This window comes from Mesoplodon mirus, assembly GCF_964341445.2.
Source record: "Mesoplodon mirus genome assembly, chromosome: 7".
NCBI lineage: Eukaryota > Metazoa > Chordata > Mammalia > Artiodactyla > Ziphiidae > Mesoplodon > Mesoplodon mirus.
This window is the reverse complement of record NC_138983.1, coordinates 75,526,094-75,543,495: the sequence shown is the minus strand read 5'-3', so window position 1 is coordinate 75,543,495 and position 17,402 is coordinate 75,526,094. Positions and strand designations below refer to the sequence as shown.

Sequence of the window (17,402 nt, the reverse complement as noted above, 5' to 3'; positions counted from 1 at the left end):
TCCCACTAGGCTTCAAAGTCTGATTCTCTAGGAATTCCTCCTCCCATTGCCAGACCTCCAGGTTGGGAAGCCCGATGTTGAGCTCAGAACCTTCACTCCAGTGGGTGGACTTCTGTGGTATAAGTGTTCTCCAGTTTGTGAGTCACCCACCCAGCAGTTATGGGATTTGATTTTATTGGGATTGCGCCCCTCCTACTGTCTCTTTGCGCCTTCTCCTTTGTCTTTGCATGTGGGGTATCTTTTTGGTGAGCTCCAGTGTCTTCCTGTTGATGATTGTTCAGCAGTTAGTTGTGATTCCAGTGTTCTCGAAAGAGGGAGTGAGAACATGTCCTTCTACTCCGCCATGTTGAACCAAATCTGACTACGGTTTTAAGCAGAATTATGCACTGAGGCCAAAATTCATCAATGACCAATTGCTTTTTTATCAACTTTGTTGAGATATAATTTATGAACAAGATCAGTGGCCAATTTTAAAGTAGTTCTTTAAAACTTAAAATTTTTTTTTTTTGGATTTAGTTTCAGGAGGAAGGAAGTTGACTGGTAAATCCAAACATTCTGGGTGGAGAATTTTTGGTGAAATTCCCTATAAATGAACCAGCAGCTGCCTTCAGGGTTTGATAAAGGCCTCAGTGTTTGGAACACTGTGGGGTTCCTTCTCCCCATCTCCAGCTCTTTCTGGCTGGGTCCGGGTGGGTGTGAGAAGTGGTCACTGAAGCGACAGGAGTTGGGTGGAAATGCAAAGTGGGTGTGAAAGCATGAGGTGTACAAGGTGGCAGAGCTGAGCCCAAATCACATCACTGTCTCTCACTTGCTGTGCAAGCTGTAACAAGCTCCTGGGCATCTCTGAGCGTGCCTCAGTCTCCTCATCTGTAGAATGGCATCTGCCAGAAGACTGAAGTTTAAATAGCTAATGAGGGGACTTCCCTCATGGTGCAGTGTTTAAGAATCCCCCTGCCAATGCAGGGGACAGGAGTTCGAGCCCTGGTCCAGGAAGATCCCACATGCTGTGGAGAAACTATGCCCGTGGGCCACAACTACTGAGCCTGCACTCTAGAGTCCATGAGCCACAGCTACTGAAGCCCTCATGCTGCAACTACTGAAGCCCACGTGCCTAGAGCCCATGGTCTGCAGCAAGAGAAGCCACTGAAATGAGAAGCCCACGCACCGCAGTGAAGAGTAGCCCCTGCTCACTGCAACTAGAGAAAGCCCGTGCACAGCAACGAAGACCCAATGCAGCCATAAATAAATACATTAAATAAGTAAATAAATAAATAAATAAGCTAATGCACCCAAAGCACCTGCACCGGGGCCTGAACATGGTAGGCACTTAATCAAATCTAATATTGTTCTTACAAGGCTAGAAACTTGCCAACCCTCCACTCCCTGGATCTGCACTCTTCACCATGCTGTGCTCACTGCCCATTTCTAACTACCCGGGTGGCTCGCCCCAGGCTCTACCTGAGAGCTGTCACCCTGTGTTGTGACCCCAAGGCCCCGACCCACTTGTCTCTGAGCCCTACCTGGTTTTTCAAGCTCTGGATCTCTCTCTGTTGGGCATCGTCCTCTTCATGCAGAACCTGAAACTTGGGCGGGATCACCCTCTCCTTCTGCCTGGAGGTGGCTGTTTCCAACAGCTTCTGCCTCAGGTTGGCCACTTGGTTCTGCAGGCTTGCTATCACGGTGTCTTTGTATTTAGATTCAAGTTCAAAATCGGAGAGACGGCTGACTTCTTTTCCCAGCAGCAGAATTATTTCATCCTGGGTGGAGGACAGATGGGAAATTTACTAGGTGTGGGTCTGGATGTAAGGCTGAGCCCATTTAAAGAAAGACAGGAAAAATATGGTATCATTCTTTGGGAAGGTGAGGGCAGGCAGGGAGGGAAAAAGCAGACTTTCAAGGCTATCTCTGTCACTTGGAAAATCTCATAGAGACAAGAATTGGGTTAAAATGATGTACTTGTATATAGACTCCTGTAATGGATGTCTGTACCTCACAGGTACGGAAACTTTCCTTTCCCCGAGAATTAGACTTTCATATTAAGAACAACCATCCCACTTGGGAACATTTGTTGCTAGAAAGTTTACTTAGAATGATTTCATTTATAATATACAGCCTAGCACACTGGGGACCTAGGAAAGGTACTTAGGAAAACAACATTCTGTTTGACCACTTTCTGCCTATAATGAGGGTTATTTGTTTTAACTTAAAACATTCTGAACTATTTGTTTTCCCTTTCCTCTCTTCTAATATTTCCTGCCTCTTTTGGCTATTCATGTATGAATTTTTTCCAGGTAACTCAATCTGGAAAGTAAATGAGACAGGAATAGTGATTTATTTGCATGGGCTCATGTAAACTTTCGGCTGGAAAAACAAAATTGCTGGTAGACTTTACCCACAGGTATAATTAACCCTGTCCTCCATCTCTCCAGTGAAAAAGCTCTGCAGCCAAAGAATTGGTTAGGTTTTCCAAAAAAGGAAAAAAAAATTCCCCCAAACTTCTCACCAGACGTTATCAATAAAATGTCAGAAAAACTGAAGAAGAAGAAGAAGAAGAAAAAATTCCCCAGAGGCCTTTTCCAAAGCAGTCACAGGAGGAGGTAAACGGGCAATTTCTGGGCCAGCTCATTCCCAGGAGAGCCGTCCAGTCAGCCTCACGACCTGCTAGCTCCGTGACCGGGGGAAGGACAGGGTCTCGCTCATGAGAAAGCCTGTCTGACATTGCCAGCTGCTGCCAGGGGCCTTCCTTTGGGTCCTTGTGAAAGTTGGTGGCAAAACTTCAAGAGAGAGCATCAGACATATTCCCTACTCCTGGGCAGTTTCCCCTGTTTCACCCTGTTATGATCAGCCAGGTGCTTATTCATTTTTCATGCAACAAACATTCATAGGGCAGCAACTAAGTGCCAGGCCCCGTGCCAGTGCTGGAATATAAGAAGTTTGCAGAGGGCAGTGGACAGCTGTGGGTTCTGCTTTCCTGCTGAGGGTCCCTTTGCCCTTCTGGAGGGAGCGTTCCTCCTTCCATGGGGTCTGGGTAGGATTGTCAGTCATGTGCCCTGCTCCTTCCTGTCCCACCTCCCCATGTGCATGTGGCCCAAGCTGGTCAATCAGAGATTTCACACATCGATTACAGAGGGAGAGGATCTTGCCTTCTTTTGGATCATAAACTTTAAATATGTAGGCTTGTTTGCCTGAGTTTGTCTTTTCTGACGCACAAAGCCAGCCTTATGTAGAAAGCCAGACTCTGAGGGAAACAGAGGGGAGAGGTTGGTAGTGGGGAGGTGTTCTGATGACATTATTCAAGCTCCTGGATCTAGCCATACCTGAAGCTAGTGGCCCTTTAAATTTTCCAATAAGTTGAGCTAATCGATGCTCCCCCTCAAGCTAATTTGTTTATTGTCACTTGAAGGAGTCCTGGCAAGTCAGGGTATAAACGACTTATAAAGAGAAAGAATTCTTTCTATTATAAATAGAAAAAATGATAAATGGCTTATAAACATTTTCTATAAATAGAAAAAATTATAGTGGTTGCACTATATTTCCGAGTTAAAATTGAGGCAGGTTGAAAGATGGCAACAAATACTTTGCAGTTTTGCCATCCAGTCTATTTCCCCACCCTCTAGTCTGGGCTGGCCCCGTGACTTGCTTTAACCAATGGAATGGAGTGGAAGTGATGCTGCATGATCTCCAGGCAAGTTCTTACAGGCTGTGCAGCTTCTGCTCTGGCCCCCTGGGAACCCCGAGACCACCGTGCTGTGATGAAAAACCACATGCACAAAGGGGCGCACCAGTCCAGGCGTCCTGGCTGAGGCCCTAGATGTGGGAAGGAGGCCAATGGAGACCGACCACCAAACTGGCCAAGCCAGCGGCTGACTGAGGCCGCATGAGTGAGGCCAGGGGACGCGAGCAAAGGAACCTTCCAGGTCAACCCATAGATTCGGGGAATAATGAATTGCTGTTTGAAGCCGCTAAGTTTTGGGATGGCTTGTTACACAGTGATAAATACAGAATCTGAGTGTGGCTTCTCGCCTTTCTGCAACATTTTTCAGAGTCTGGTCCCAGGATGCCTGGGTTGGAACCCCCTGCCTCCTGAAGGTTTGGATTTCCATGTCTGACAAGAACCCCAGGTAGGTCTGCTCCTCACAAACTCTGAGAATTGCTGCAGGAGCAGGCCCTGGCCCTGAAGGAAAGCGAGATATTATAGACTGCTTCTTTTAGAGTAACTTTCGAGTCGTGTCTAAGTGGGGAGAAATTGACCTGGGCCCTTCCCAGGATGGCTTGAATCCACCTGTTCTGCTCGCATCCCTGCTTTAAACCTCTCTGGTTCTTTAACGAGTCTCTTGGCCCAGGCCTCCCTGACTTCAGGGCTCAATTCCTCCTGCTAGGAACGTGTTTTTGCGTCACTGTTCCATCACTGAAGGTTGACCAAGTGATTACTGTGTGGGAGTTAGAAGTACCCGCTGAGAAGCTAACCAGACCTCGCTTTGAATCCTAACACTGCTCCTTGCATTGGGCAGCCGTGAACACATCACTGAACCTCTCTGAGCTTCAGTTTCCTCATCTGCAAAGTGAGGCTGATAAAATCTATTTTGAAGTTGGTGAAGATTAACGAGCTAATAAATGTCAAGTGCACAGGACATGGCCCAGCACACAGTAGGTGCTCAGTACCTTGTAGTTGTAGATGTTATTTGGGATAAAATGAGCAGTGGCCAAACCTGGCTGAATGTCTTGGGAGGAAGAGGTGGTTTCTTGGAAGTAGGAAAAAGGGACAGTCCTTGAGACACAGAGAACAAGAGGCAGTGGCAATCTCTCCATGGTCCCTCTTGCTGCTGTAGCTCTGTGCTTCCCCGAGACCCCTCACCTTATCATACTGGGCCAGGTCCTGGTCCACAAAAATTTCTCTGTAGGGCTCTGCCCCAGGAATTTCCTCAGCCACTGATTGTTCCGACAGTTCCGCCGCGTTGGTCCACACTAACACACAAGATCAACAGAGAATGCAGAGGAGACTGTGAGTTTCCCCAAAGTCTTAAAAAATATTTTCAGATTAACCTTCACATTCATGAGACTTATGCACTGAAAGCATTACAGGAGGACTGGAAAGGGTAAGAGCTGCCTCATTTCTCTTCCCCAGCATTAACTGCACTGATGCACTGTGGTGTGTCTCTTTCCAGACATTTTTCTATGCTGCATAAGAGCTGAGGACCTTGGGCAAGTCATTTGCTCTCTCTAAGCCTTCGTTTCCACATACATAATTTAGGATCACTGATAGTCTCTGCTATAAAGGGCTATCTGGAGATTAAATAGAATAATTATATAGAGCAGGGGTTGGCAAACTATGGCCCTGCGGCCAAATCTGGCCTTCTGCCTATTTTTGTAAATAAAGTTTTATTGCAACACAGCCACAGTGATTGATTTACATATTATTTATGGCTGCTTCCCAGCTACAAAGGCAGAGCTGACTAGTTGCAGCACAGACCATGTGACCCACAAATCCTAAAGTATTTACTATCTGGCTCTTTACAGGAAAAGTTTGCTGACCCCTCAAGTAGAGCATTTAGCACTAAACATTAGCTATATATTTTTTATTGCAGTCATATCTTTTCAAAAAACAAAAATGCATTTACATGTCAGAGATTCTTATCCAGCTTACTTTTCAGCTAACAATATGAAAAACATCTTCCCATGTCAGTGTTTGAGGCTGTACTGGGTTCTTTTCAAGGGTAGCATTGTGGTCCATTGTCCAAGTGTGCCAAACGTGCTTAACTAGGATCCACTTGATAGACATTTAAGCTTTCCTAATTTTTTTCTTATTTACCCCAATATTACAAGGCCTGTTTATATGACTTTCGGGGAGTATGGCATTGTGTTTGGGGGCCCCACTCTGTATCACATCAGACATCTCGCAATTCACTCACATCAACACTGAATGGTGTAGAAACCATTTTCTTGGTGTAGAAACGTTTGTAAAGATTTCTATAATTCTACTTGTGAAACCACTTGGGCCCAAGCAGCGTATTTTAAATTTCCAAGTGACTATGGTTTCTGGACAGTCACTGCACATTCTTATCTTCCTGTGAAGTGAGAAGCTGAACAAATTGTTTTCAGTAGTGATGAAACTTTAATGAGTATTAACATTAATGATGAATGAAGCACGCACTATCATGTTTGTGGACATTCATCATTTATTCATTTTGCTTCTGCCTTTTTTATTTATGCATTTTAGAATCAAAGATTCCTGCCCCCCAGCCAGGTCTCAAACCTGTTTGTGGACCCCAGAACCTCTAGTGGACATAGCTGATGGCCTGTGGTGCCCAGAGAATACACAGCCTTGCGTGTTGAATGAGCAGCCCTGGCCACAGTGTTTCCTGGGGCACGAGGAACAGAAGGGCCTGGAACTTCAGCAGCTGCCCATTTTCTCTCCCTCCACCTCCCCAACTAGGTCCATGATTAGAAAACTTTTACTTGAAGCTCACTGCCCCCATCTGACTCTCTTGGATCCTGAGCAGCTAAGTCCTAACTGACTATAGCAGCAGTGCCTGATAGAGAAATAAAGGGAGCTACAGAATGCAATTTTCAATTTTCTAGTAGTCGCATTAAAAAGGTAAAAAGGAGAGATGAATTTTTTAATGATCAATTTGATTTAACCCAATACATTAAAAAAACATCATTTCAACACGTAATCAACAAAAAATATGGAGATATTTTATATTCTTTTCCTTCGAGGCATGAAGCCTTTGAAATCTGGGGTTTATTTTACACTGATTGTGTATCTCAATTTGGAAACTGAATTTTCAGGAGGAAGACTTGATCTGTTTTCAGATTCCTCAAGAAATCGGCTCCCACTGGAGGAAGGTACTGCCTGGCCTGTGTCCCCAGGGAGGGCCACGGGGTCTGACCCTAAATGGGCCCCTGTCCAGTCTCAGCTTAGAGTTCTGGCGTCTGATGCCATCTCTAGGGGTGACTCCGGCTGCCTCTACGACCCTGTCGTGGCTGTCTTGAGGGACGCTTCCCTGCAAGATGATGGCCGGAGGGGGGACTTCATCAAACTTACAGAACAGGCTGATCGATGGGGTCCCTTTATTAGGGAAGGTGTGTTTACCGAAAGTCTTTGTGGGGCTAGAATTTGCTCTGAGACTCGCTTTCCTTACACCCAGGCAGGGAGGTGCGGGAGCAGTTACCCCTCACCTGCCCCAAACTTCTTTACCGGCTACTGTTATTTATCAAAAAGAACCTAAGGGCCATGTATGACCAAACCGGCTTAACTCTAGATGCTGGATCCTTCGGAGGTCCCAGTGGGGAGAAGCCCCAGGGAGAGTCGGGAGGGCTGGGGCGGTGGGACGGTGGATATGGGGACGCAGGCACTTTAAGAATTTTCGGGCATGAGCTGTTGGCCAAAGGGCAGGGAAGTTACTTTAATATTTTAACAACCCCCAGCTGTCCTGGTGCGCTCCAATAATCACCAGTCTGCAGCAGGGGCAGTATGTGTGCACCTTAACTGTGTCTTTCAGACATTGTAAGTTGTAAATAAAAGTTAAATAACAATCATGGTTAGGTAATAACTTAATTTTTAAATTTTAATATTTAAAATTTAAATATTAAAATTATTAAAATATTAAAATTTAAATATTAAAATATTAAATATTTTAATATTTACTGAATGTTCGCTATGCACCTGGCGCTGTGCTCAGCACTTACATGCAGGATACGATTTCATCTTCATAACAACCCAGTGAGATAGGCATTATTATTCCCATCTCCATTTTATACGTGAGAGGTATGAGGCACAGAGACGTCAAGTCATCTGCTCAAGGACACACAGCTGGTAAGTGGTAGAGTCAAGGGATGAACCTAAGTTTGTTGGATTCAGAGCCTATGCTTTTAACCACTATGCAGTCAATGTATTGAAGTGGGAAGATGTTTATGATATATTATTGAATTTTAAAAATCAGGTAGGGGGCCTCCCTGGTGGCGCAGTGGTTGAGAGTCCGCCTGCCGATGCAGGGGATACGGGTTCGTGCCCCGGTCTGGGAGGATCCCATATGCCGCGGAGCGGCTGGGCCCGTGAGCCATGGCCGCTGGGCCTGCGCGTCCGGAGCCTGTGCTCCGCAACGGGAGAGGCCACAACGGTGAGAGGCCCGCATACCGCAAAAAGAAAAAAAAAAAAAAAAAAAAAAAAAAATCAGGTAGGGAATTCTTTGGCAGTCCAGTGGTTAGGATTCTGTGCTTCCACTGCAGGGGGCACAGGTTCCATCCCTGGCTGGGGAACAAAGATCCTGCAAGCTGAGCGGCACGGCCAAAAAAAGAAAAAAAAAGAAGGTTACCTATGTTAGGTTCATATGATCCCATTATTGGGAAAAAAAATATATATATATATGAATCAAGATGCTATTTTAATAAGTCGCTCCACATATTTTCTTTTCTCAGTAATTCTTCCCCACCTCCCATGAGCTCTTGCCATTAAGATTTGGCCTTGGAGCTGACGTTTTATTGCCTTGTGGTACAGGAAGGATGAGTATTAACTAGAACAGGGTGAGTTTCCCCCAGGCAAAATGACGTTTTCATTTTTGACAATGTCTGGAGACATTTTTGAGAACCACAGTTAGGGGGGGTGGTGGTGGTGTTGCTACTGGTATCTCTGGTGGGTAGGAGTCAGGGATGCTGCTAAACACTCTACAGTGGACAGGACAGATCCTTCAACAAGGAGTTATGCGACCCACCTGTCACTGTGCCAAGATTGAGAAACCCTGACCTGATCTGCAGTAAATAAATCCTTGGCTTTGGGTTTTCAAATAGAATTTTTCAAGTCTAAAGCAAGGTGACAGTCTAACAGTAAACCAATTTAATTGGAAGAGCCCAGCTTTGCTAAGAGAGGAAAGAGCTTTCTCGGAACCCTTAAAAAGAGGTGTTTTCTGTCAAGAGACAGCATGGAGGACTGGAGCACAGAGTTTTCTCTGAAGCGTGGAGTAGAGAGGCCCAGACAGAAAGGAACTCCCCATGACACGGGAAGATGAAAGTCCTTTTCTGAGGATGGGGAGAGAGTCAGGGGAATGAGGGCAAACGTTTGGAAACATGAGACCTGGCTGAGAGGCTGAGGAGATAGAGCCCAGGTAGATGTGAGGGACTCTAAGCCATACGACTCTTCCTTCATTTCTCCAGGGGGAATCCAAGTCCTTTAGAGAAGCCCCAAATTCAACATGGCACTGGAGAAACCGGTGATTACAGTGGAAAAATTTAAATGGCGGAGTGAAAAAAAGAAAAGAAACAGCCCATGTGCCATGTGTCCAAAGGACGCATTAAAAAAAAAAACCCAAAAACCCTGTATATATGTTCATAAGACAGAACATGATGCATACAACAAAATGAATGAATCTCAGAAATACTATGCTGAGTGAAAAAAGCCTTCCACAAAGGAACATGTACTACATGGTTCTGTGTACTTGAGATTCTAGAACAGGAATATCTAATCCATGGCGGGAAAAGAATTCAGAAGAGTGGGTGCCTCTGGGGCCTGGGGCTGGGAATTGACTGGGGAGGGACATGAGGGAACTTTCTGGGGTGATGGTAATGTTCTATATCTTGATAGGAATTTGGGTTACATAGTTGTGCACGACTGGCAAAACTCAGTGAGCACATTCAAGATCTACACCTTTCAGTGTGTGGTAGGCAGTCTCCAAGATGGCCCCACTGATTCTTGTCTCTTGGTATTCAGACCCCTGCATCATCCTCTGCAATACTGGATGGACTTTATGTTAGTTAGCTTGGGCTGCCATAACAAAACACCACAGGAGGTCTTAACAAAAGAAATTCATTTTCTCACAGTTCTGGAGGCTGGAAGTCCAAGATCAAGGTGTGGGCAGGGTTAGGCCTCTCTCCTTGGCTTGCAGACGGCCACCTTCCTGCTGTGTCCTCACATGCCCTTTTCTCTGTGCACGTGCATCCCTGGCGTCTCTCTCTCTCTTCTTACAAGGACACCAGCCCTTGGATTAGGGCCCACCCAATCATCTCATTTGAACTTACTCATCTATTTCAATACACTATCTCCAAATATGGTCACATTCTGTGATATTGGGATTGAGGCCTCAGCATATGCATTTTGGGGGAATGCAATTCAGTCCGTAACAAAGCTTCTCTATGTAACCAAGGATATTGCAGAAATGACACAGTTTGATTCCTGAGGTTAGATCATAAAAGACATTGCAGCTTCTTCCTCACTCTCTAGGACCACTTGTCTGGAGGAGCTGGCAGCTTGAGGATACTCAAGCAACGTATGGAGAGGTGCACTTAGTGAAGAACTGAGGCCTCTTACCAAAAGCCATGTGAGTGAACCATTCTAGAGGTGGGTCCTCCAGCCCCAGACAAGCCTCCAGAGGACCACAGCCCCAGCCAACACCATTACTGCAACTTCATGAAAAATCCTGAGCAAGAATCCCCCAGCTAAGCCATTCCCAACTTCCTGACGCAGAGAAACTATGAGATAATAAATGTTTACTGTTGTTTTAGGCCATTACATCCTGCAGTAATTTGTTATGCAACAATAAGTAGCAAATACAGGTTTGGGCACCAGGAGTGGTGGAAAATTTAACAAAAACCCTACAATGTGGAGTGGTTTGGGATGGAACAGTGGCCAGAAGCTGGAGGACTTTGGCCAAGAGTCTTTGAGAAAGCCTGAATAGTCTTAGTAGAAGCCCGATGGCCTTTGAGGAGGCAGTGAGGGAAGGGTTCCAGGAAAGTGAGGAAAATGTTACTGGGGTTAAGGGATCCTTGTCAGGTGGTGGCAGAAGGTTTCCTAACACGTTGCCTGTGGTCATGAGGAAGGTAGAAAATGTTTGTGATGAGGCTGAATGGTCTAGCTAGAGAGAGTCCCAGACAGAGTCTTGGAAGGTGCTGCCTGGTTACTTCTTGCTACTTATAGTGAAATGTGAGGGGGAGAGACAGTTAAAGGAAGGGCTGTTAAACCAGGGCAGTGCTCTGGGCTTGAAAATTCCCTGCCTCTCCCGGTGGCAAATGAAATGTAAGAAACAGGTTCTGGGCAAAGATCAAATCAAGGGCACTCTCAAGAAAACACAGTCCAGAGAAGAAGCTGAGGGTGTGGTTGTAAAATCCTTTGTTAAGAATACAGATCCAGGGCAGTGTCCAGGAGAACCCTTCGGTCAAAGAACTGGGCTTCTAAGAAGCTTCTGTCCTTTGTCAGTCTTTGCAGAAGTCCATGGTGGAAGGGCTTGTGACAAAAAAGTCTGTGGGCGTGGTTTTTGCCTAATAGGATGAACCCCAATAAGAAGCACTGCCAACTCAGACTGACAGAGACCCACAAAAGTCAAAGAAGCGTCTGGACAACCAAGCTTCTACAGGCAGGAAGCAGGCTATAAAACTATGCAGCCACATCCATGGGACACCTTTCATAGGAAAGGGAGGACGACTCAGAAGGCGGAACTCAGGGACCTGGGGGCAGAGCCCAGAGCCCTGGAAAGTCATTTCTGGACAAGAGTTGGACTGAAGCCCAATCAAGGAACTGCCGATATTTTCCCAGCTGGACTTCAGAACTGCTTTGGGCCAGGGACTCCTGTGTGTTTCCTGTTTTTCTTCTTTTGGAACAAGAGGAGTGTATGTAGCAGTTATGCTATGTCTGTCCCACCAATATATGCTGGGTGTGTGAGGGACAGACCCTTTGTTCAGAGGTCTTCAGATTTCTGGAAGTAGTACTTGATGAGCTGAATGTAAGGTACTACACCCATGAGCCCCATCTGTACCTGGACTTGATTTAGACGAGATTCTGGAATTTGAGCCGATGCTGTTACTGGGGTGAGATTTTGGGGGGCCTCGGGAGAGAGGAGGAGGAGTGTGAATCATTGAGGACCCGAGGGCAGGCTGTGGTAGCCGGCCTCCAAGATGACTGCTGATAATCCCCACCTCCTGGTCTTCAGGCCCATGTGTAGTCTTCTCCCACACTGGAGGGTGACGCCCTGTGTAACCAGCAGGATATTGCAGCAATGACAGAGCATGACTTCTGAGGCTTAGTCACAAGAGATGTTGCCACTTCCATCTTGTCCTCCAGGATCACTTGCTCAGGAGGAGCAGCTGCTGTGTCATGGGAATGCTCGAGCCACTCTCTGGGGAGGCCCATGTGGTGAGGAGCCGGGGCCTCCTGCTGACAGCCATGTGAGCACACCATCTTGGAAGTGGATCCTGCGGCCCAGGTCAAGCCTTCAGATGACTGCAGCCTTACGAGGGACCCTGAGCCACAGCCATCCTGCTAAGCTGCTGCCAAATTCCTGACCCACAGAAACCGTATAGATGATAACACATGTTTGATTTTTGCTTTAGGCTGCTACGTTTGGGGAGAATTTGTTATGCAATCATGATAACTAATACACATTGTGTGTTCATTTTACATGAAGGAGACAAAAATGTTGAATTCTAGTTAATGGTATATGTGCTAAAGCATTTAGGGGGAGGACTACAGATGTGTGCTATTTATTTTGAAATGCATCCAAAAAATAAGATGGATTAATGCAGGACAAGAAGGATGGGTAGACAGAAATGTAATAAAGAGTACAGCAAAGTGTTAGCGGTAGAATTAGGAGGAGAGCTGTCTCTGTAAAATTCTTTTTGCTTTGCTGTGTGTTTGAAAGTTTTCACATTAAAATGCTGGGGGGAAATGGCTGAGTAATTTCTTAACTTGGGTCGTAGGTACATGAGCATTCCTTAGATGATGATGATGATTATGTAAACTGCAGAGATACCTTTCATTTGCCCCTTAGTCTGTATATTTCAGAATAATAACTATTATTTGAATGGCTGAGGGAAGTGACTAGGTGAGTGGTCCTGAGTGAGACCAGGGAAGGGTGTGGAGGCATCGAGAGACCTGGGGACTCAGAGGGGTCTGGGGCTGGGACGCAGAAAACAGAGAATGGGACCTTCACACCAGTGGCCACAGAAGAAACCTGCGAATCATGCCAGGGACTAAGTCGAGCCAGCTACTCTGCCAGTAAGGCTGGCAAGGCCGAGAGGATGGTGACAGACAGGAAGTCTCCTCCCCAAATGCCATGAGGCCTTCTCGGGGGGAGGGGGGAGAAGGAAACCCTGATGGCTGTGTGTCCCCAAAGTGACCAGGCTGTGAGTGACAGTCACTGAGATAACCAGCCTTAAATTTGACTGAAAAGCGTTAGATTAGATTAGATTGAATACATAACCTCCAGAGAAGTAATTTTCTCCATAAGCCTCAGTCTCCTCTTACCTGTAAAATGGTAATAAAATATTTAAAAACCTCTTAAGGCAAGAGGGATTTCAGTTACCAATACGTCTGTACATCTGAGTCGAAGTATATAAATTTAGATTCTGATACACATTCATATATATTCATATATACGTACAAAAACACACACACACACACACACACACACACTCACCACAGAGGTACCGATGTGTGCAGATGGGCAGACCACAGTCTTGGAGGAGTTTGTACCAAAAAGTCAACAGGGAGAATTCTGGTGATAAGGGTGACAGCTTATCTTTTACTGTTTTCTAACTTTCTGCTTATCCCAATTTTTTCACATTTGATTATGTTCTACTTCAGAACCAGAGAACATAAGCAAAAGCCAGAGAAAGACAAATATCATACCATATTGCTTATATGTGGAATCTAAAAAAAGGTACAAATGAACTTATCTACAAAACAGAGATAGAGTTACAGATGTAGAAAATAAACTTATGGTTACCGGGAATAAGAGGGGGGAGGGATAAATTGGAAGAGAGGGATTGACATACACAATACTATACATAAAGGAGATAACTAAGGACGACCTACTGGATAGCACAGGGAACTCTCCTCAATACTCTGTAATGGTCTATATGGGAAAAGAATCTAAAAAAGAGTGGATACATGTATATGTTGAACAGATTCAGTGTGCTGCATACCTGAAACTAACACAACACTGTAAATCAACTGCACCTCAATAAAAATTTTTAAAAAAAGGGGAAAGCAGAAACTGAGACCCATCCTCCTAGCAAAAGCCCCTCCCCTAAGCCACCAAGGAAGCGCCCATGAGTACCTTGCCTGATGATGGGAACGCTGTGGGCGGCTCTGTCCACCTCGAAGGAGAACATCTTCTTGCTGGCACTCATGGGCTGCCTGTGGGAGGCTGGTGGGACCATGGGGGGCTCGGGGGACCCCTGCGACCAGCTCCTCTGCACTGGCGCTGTCCAGATGCCCGGGTAGAAGGGGGTCTGTGTTGGTGAGGGTGACTGGTTCAGTTGCTGGGTGGCCCAAGGTGGCTGTGGCCTTGGCCAAGGTGCTGGGCCCCTCACCCATGGGAAGGAGACCTGCAGGGGCAGACAAGAGGGTCAGGGGAGGTTACGAGCAGCTGGGGTGGTCTTCACCTTTCTGTCCCGGCGACATAATTGCTGCCCTAGATTTCGGCGTATAAGTCACTTCTCCCAGGAAGCCCTCCCAGACTCCCCAAATTTGGGATGGTGGTCCCCACCATAGGTCACCTTGCACACTATCGCACCACCATTTATTGGGTGCAGCCTTCGTGCCAGGCACCCAGTCAAGAGATTCACATGCATTACCTCATTTAATACCCCTGATGCTCTGTGACGAGCCCGAGGCTGAGCAAGACCTAGTGACTTTCCCAGGATCACAGATTTGGCAGTGAGCGTCTGAGCTGGTACAACGCCACCTCTGAGCTCTGAGAGGCTGACAGCTTTTTGTCTACCTTGCTCAGCACCGTATCCTCAGCTCCTAGAATAAACCCTTGGCACATACACAGTAGGTCCTTAAATACTGGTTGAAAGAATGAATGAACACATCTCCGAGATTCAAGCCCAGCTCTCCAGGACACACACATCCACACTGTGTGTCTCCCTGGCACTCCCATTCCACCTGTTCCCCGAAGCCGAGAGCTCTGGGGTGGCAGGCACCCCAACTGGCTCGCACCCCAACTGGCTCATTAACCTGTGATCCTCAACATCTGCCACATCTGATTCTTGCCAGACGCTCCATAAATATCTATCAAGGGAACCTCTTTTCATCTGATCCAGCGGAAGATGTCTGTAGCTACTTTCATTAGAGAGCACATCAAAATCCATCTATACCGGGAGAAGCAAATGCTGAGAGGTGCTGACACCTGGCTTTGTCTTGGTTAATGCTGTTGTGGCCATCCCTCCCCGAGCCTAGTGGTTAAACCGTGACATCGTGAATGCTACCATTTATTGTAATTACTCACCGATTTCTCGCGATAGCCCTGAAGGGGAGAAGCTCTCCTTATTCCTAGCTTACAAATGAGGCTTGGAGAGGTTAAGGACTTCACCAAGCTCAGGTGGTGGTGGAGAGGGTGGTGGGACTGGGGTTCTGGAAAGCTCTTTCCCTCTCTGTCTCTCTCTCCCTTCTCTGCCCCGCCCCCAGTCTCTTGGCAGAAAAAAACACACTTTTCAAGGAAGAAGCTAAGTTCAAAGGTTTGCCGCCTGTGGCGGTCACGTTTCTCTTTCTGCAGACTGCAGACATGTAATGAGAAACAGGACAGAATGCTTCCAAAATAGGAGCACTGGCAGACAGAACTTCCTATAGCTCCAGCTGGATTGTATTCAAGAGGAAGGTTCTCCACTCACTCAGGTTCCCAAACCAGTCTTTTAGCTACAGTCTTTCCCAGCCAAGTCAAGAATCCGGTGAATTCCCCTGAAGACTTTTTTGGAGTCAGGGAGAACACTGTTCGGGAAAATCAAACTCCAATTGCCTGGTGACACCTGGCCCAGCATCTATGATGACACTGGCCCCGTTGAAACCTTTTTCAGGAACGGACTTGGCAGTGTTCCAGAACTCTGTTACCGTATATGAAGATCCGAATTTCTCTCCACTGTGGGCACCTCGGTCTCCACCTAAGCTTTCTTCCTTTCTCTCCTTTCAGAAGCTGAGGTGTCCTGCTCCTGCCTTGCACTCACTTCTCCATCCATCCGATCCCTTCCCGTCCTCTCCTCTGGGGCTGTCTTGCCTCAATCATTCCTACAACCTTTCCTCATCGATTTAATAAAGATTTATCGAATGAAAGGGCTGAAGGTGGGAAGGGGGAAATTTGAATATGTTTTACCCCCGCCTGATAGAAAACAAATCGAGAGACCACGGGTAGTGTGGAGGAATTCCCTTTTGTGCTGGGATGCTCAGGTAGATGTGCCTCACTGCCCACTAACTGCCAGGGTGCTAAAGGGAGTGCTCATATCTCATGCCTCAAGTGGTTCACTGCCGTAGTGGACAGGCCGCAACCCACCTGGCTCTTCTGGAAATTCCAGGAATCTCCCTCCCAATCTGTTGGCCCATTGCTGTGGGTGGGGCTAAGCAATCAACCAATCACACTCCCTGGACATACTGATTGGTTCAGTGGTGGGACAAGTGATCCAATCAGAGCCAAGGAGACCCAAGAAGACTTGGCTGGACACCAGGATCTGGAGTGACCTGGTGGGACTTCACAATGCAGCCAGCATGAGGGAGTGGAGCCCAGACATGGAGAGAGGGAAGCTGTTTATTTATTTTTCAGATTGTGGTAAATAACCTGCAACATAAAATTTATCATCTTAGCCATTTTAAAGTAAATAGTTCAGTGGTGTTAAGTATTTTCACATTTCTGTGAGATGGATCTCTAGAACTTTTTTGTTTTGCAAAACGTAAACTCTATTAACGATTAGACAACAACTCCCCCTTCCCTCCGCAACCCAGCCCGTGGTGACCAACATTCTGTCTCTATGAATTGGACTACTCTAAGTACCAAGTACCTCAAATAAGTGAAATCACATGGTACTTGTCTTTTTGTGACTGGCGTATTTCACTTAGCATAATGTCCTCAAGGTTCATCCATGTCAGAATTTCCTTCATTTTTAAGGCTAAACAATATTCCATCATACAGTTTAGAGTGTATTTTGTTTATCCATTAAGCGTCACGGACATTTGGATGGTTTCTACCTCTTGGCTATTGTAACTATGCTGCTGTGAACATGGTGGGGAAAATAAGGAAGCTGGTTTTGAGCCTTGGCTCGGGTGCTACCCTGAAGTGCTCCATCCCTGAGGCCGGCTAGAGCTGGTTTCTGTCGCTTGCAGCACACAGAGCCCGAACGATAGGGCCCCTATGGGGAAGGAGCCAAAGATGTGTAAATGCAGCAGACTCCAAGCTCTTCGGGTTTAAAAATTAAAAAATAAAGTGTTTTTTTTTTCTCTGAAGAGTGTTGGTTGAGGGTAGCTTTAGTTGGATGGTTAAAGTGGGTTTTCTCTAGTTTACCAGCTTGCTCTATCACAGGGACGGTCAAGGTTTTCTCAGAAATTGCTGATGGTAACTACAATGAAACAGGCAGGGAGAAAAGCAAACATAAGAAAAAGACTCACATTAAAAGCTAGCTCTGGGCTGTACAGGAAGCATGGGGTCAAT

At 46.3% G+C, this 17,402-nt stretch overlaps 1 protein-coding gene across 1 annotated transcript in view; it reads right to left on the bottom strand.

Annotated features, from left to right (window-relative positions):
* LOC309808808 (forkhead-associated domain-containing protein 1-like) overlaps nt 1–17,402 on the bottom strand; it is a gene marked incomplete at its 3' end in the record, with an annotated part of 105,294 nt that overhangs the window by 51,098 nt on the left and 36,794 nt on the right. The window contains exons 4-6 of the mRNA XM_082629383.1: nt 14,043–14,313; nt 4,856–4,965; nt 1,521–1,757 (exon numbers count right to left, since the gene is read on the bottom strand). Coding sequence (XP_082485509.1) covers nt 1,521–1,757; nt 4,856–4,965; nt 14,043–14,313 — 618 coding nt within the window. The remainder of the gene's footprint in view (nt 1–1,520; nt 1,758–4,855; nt 4,966–14,042; nt 14,314–17,402) is intronic.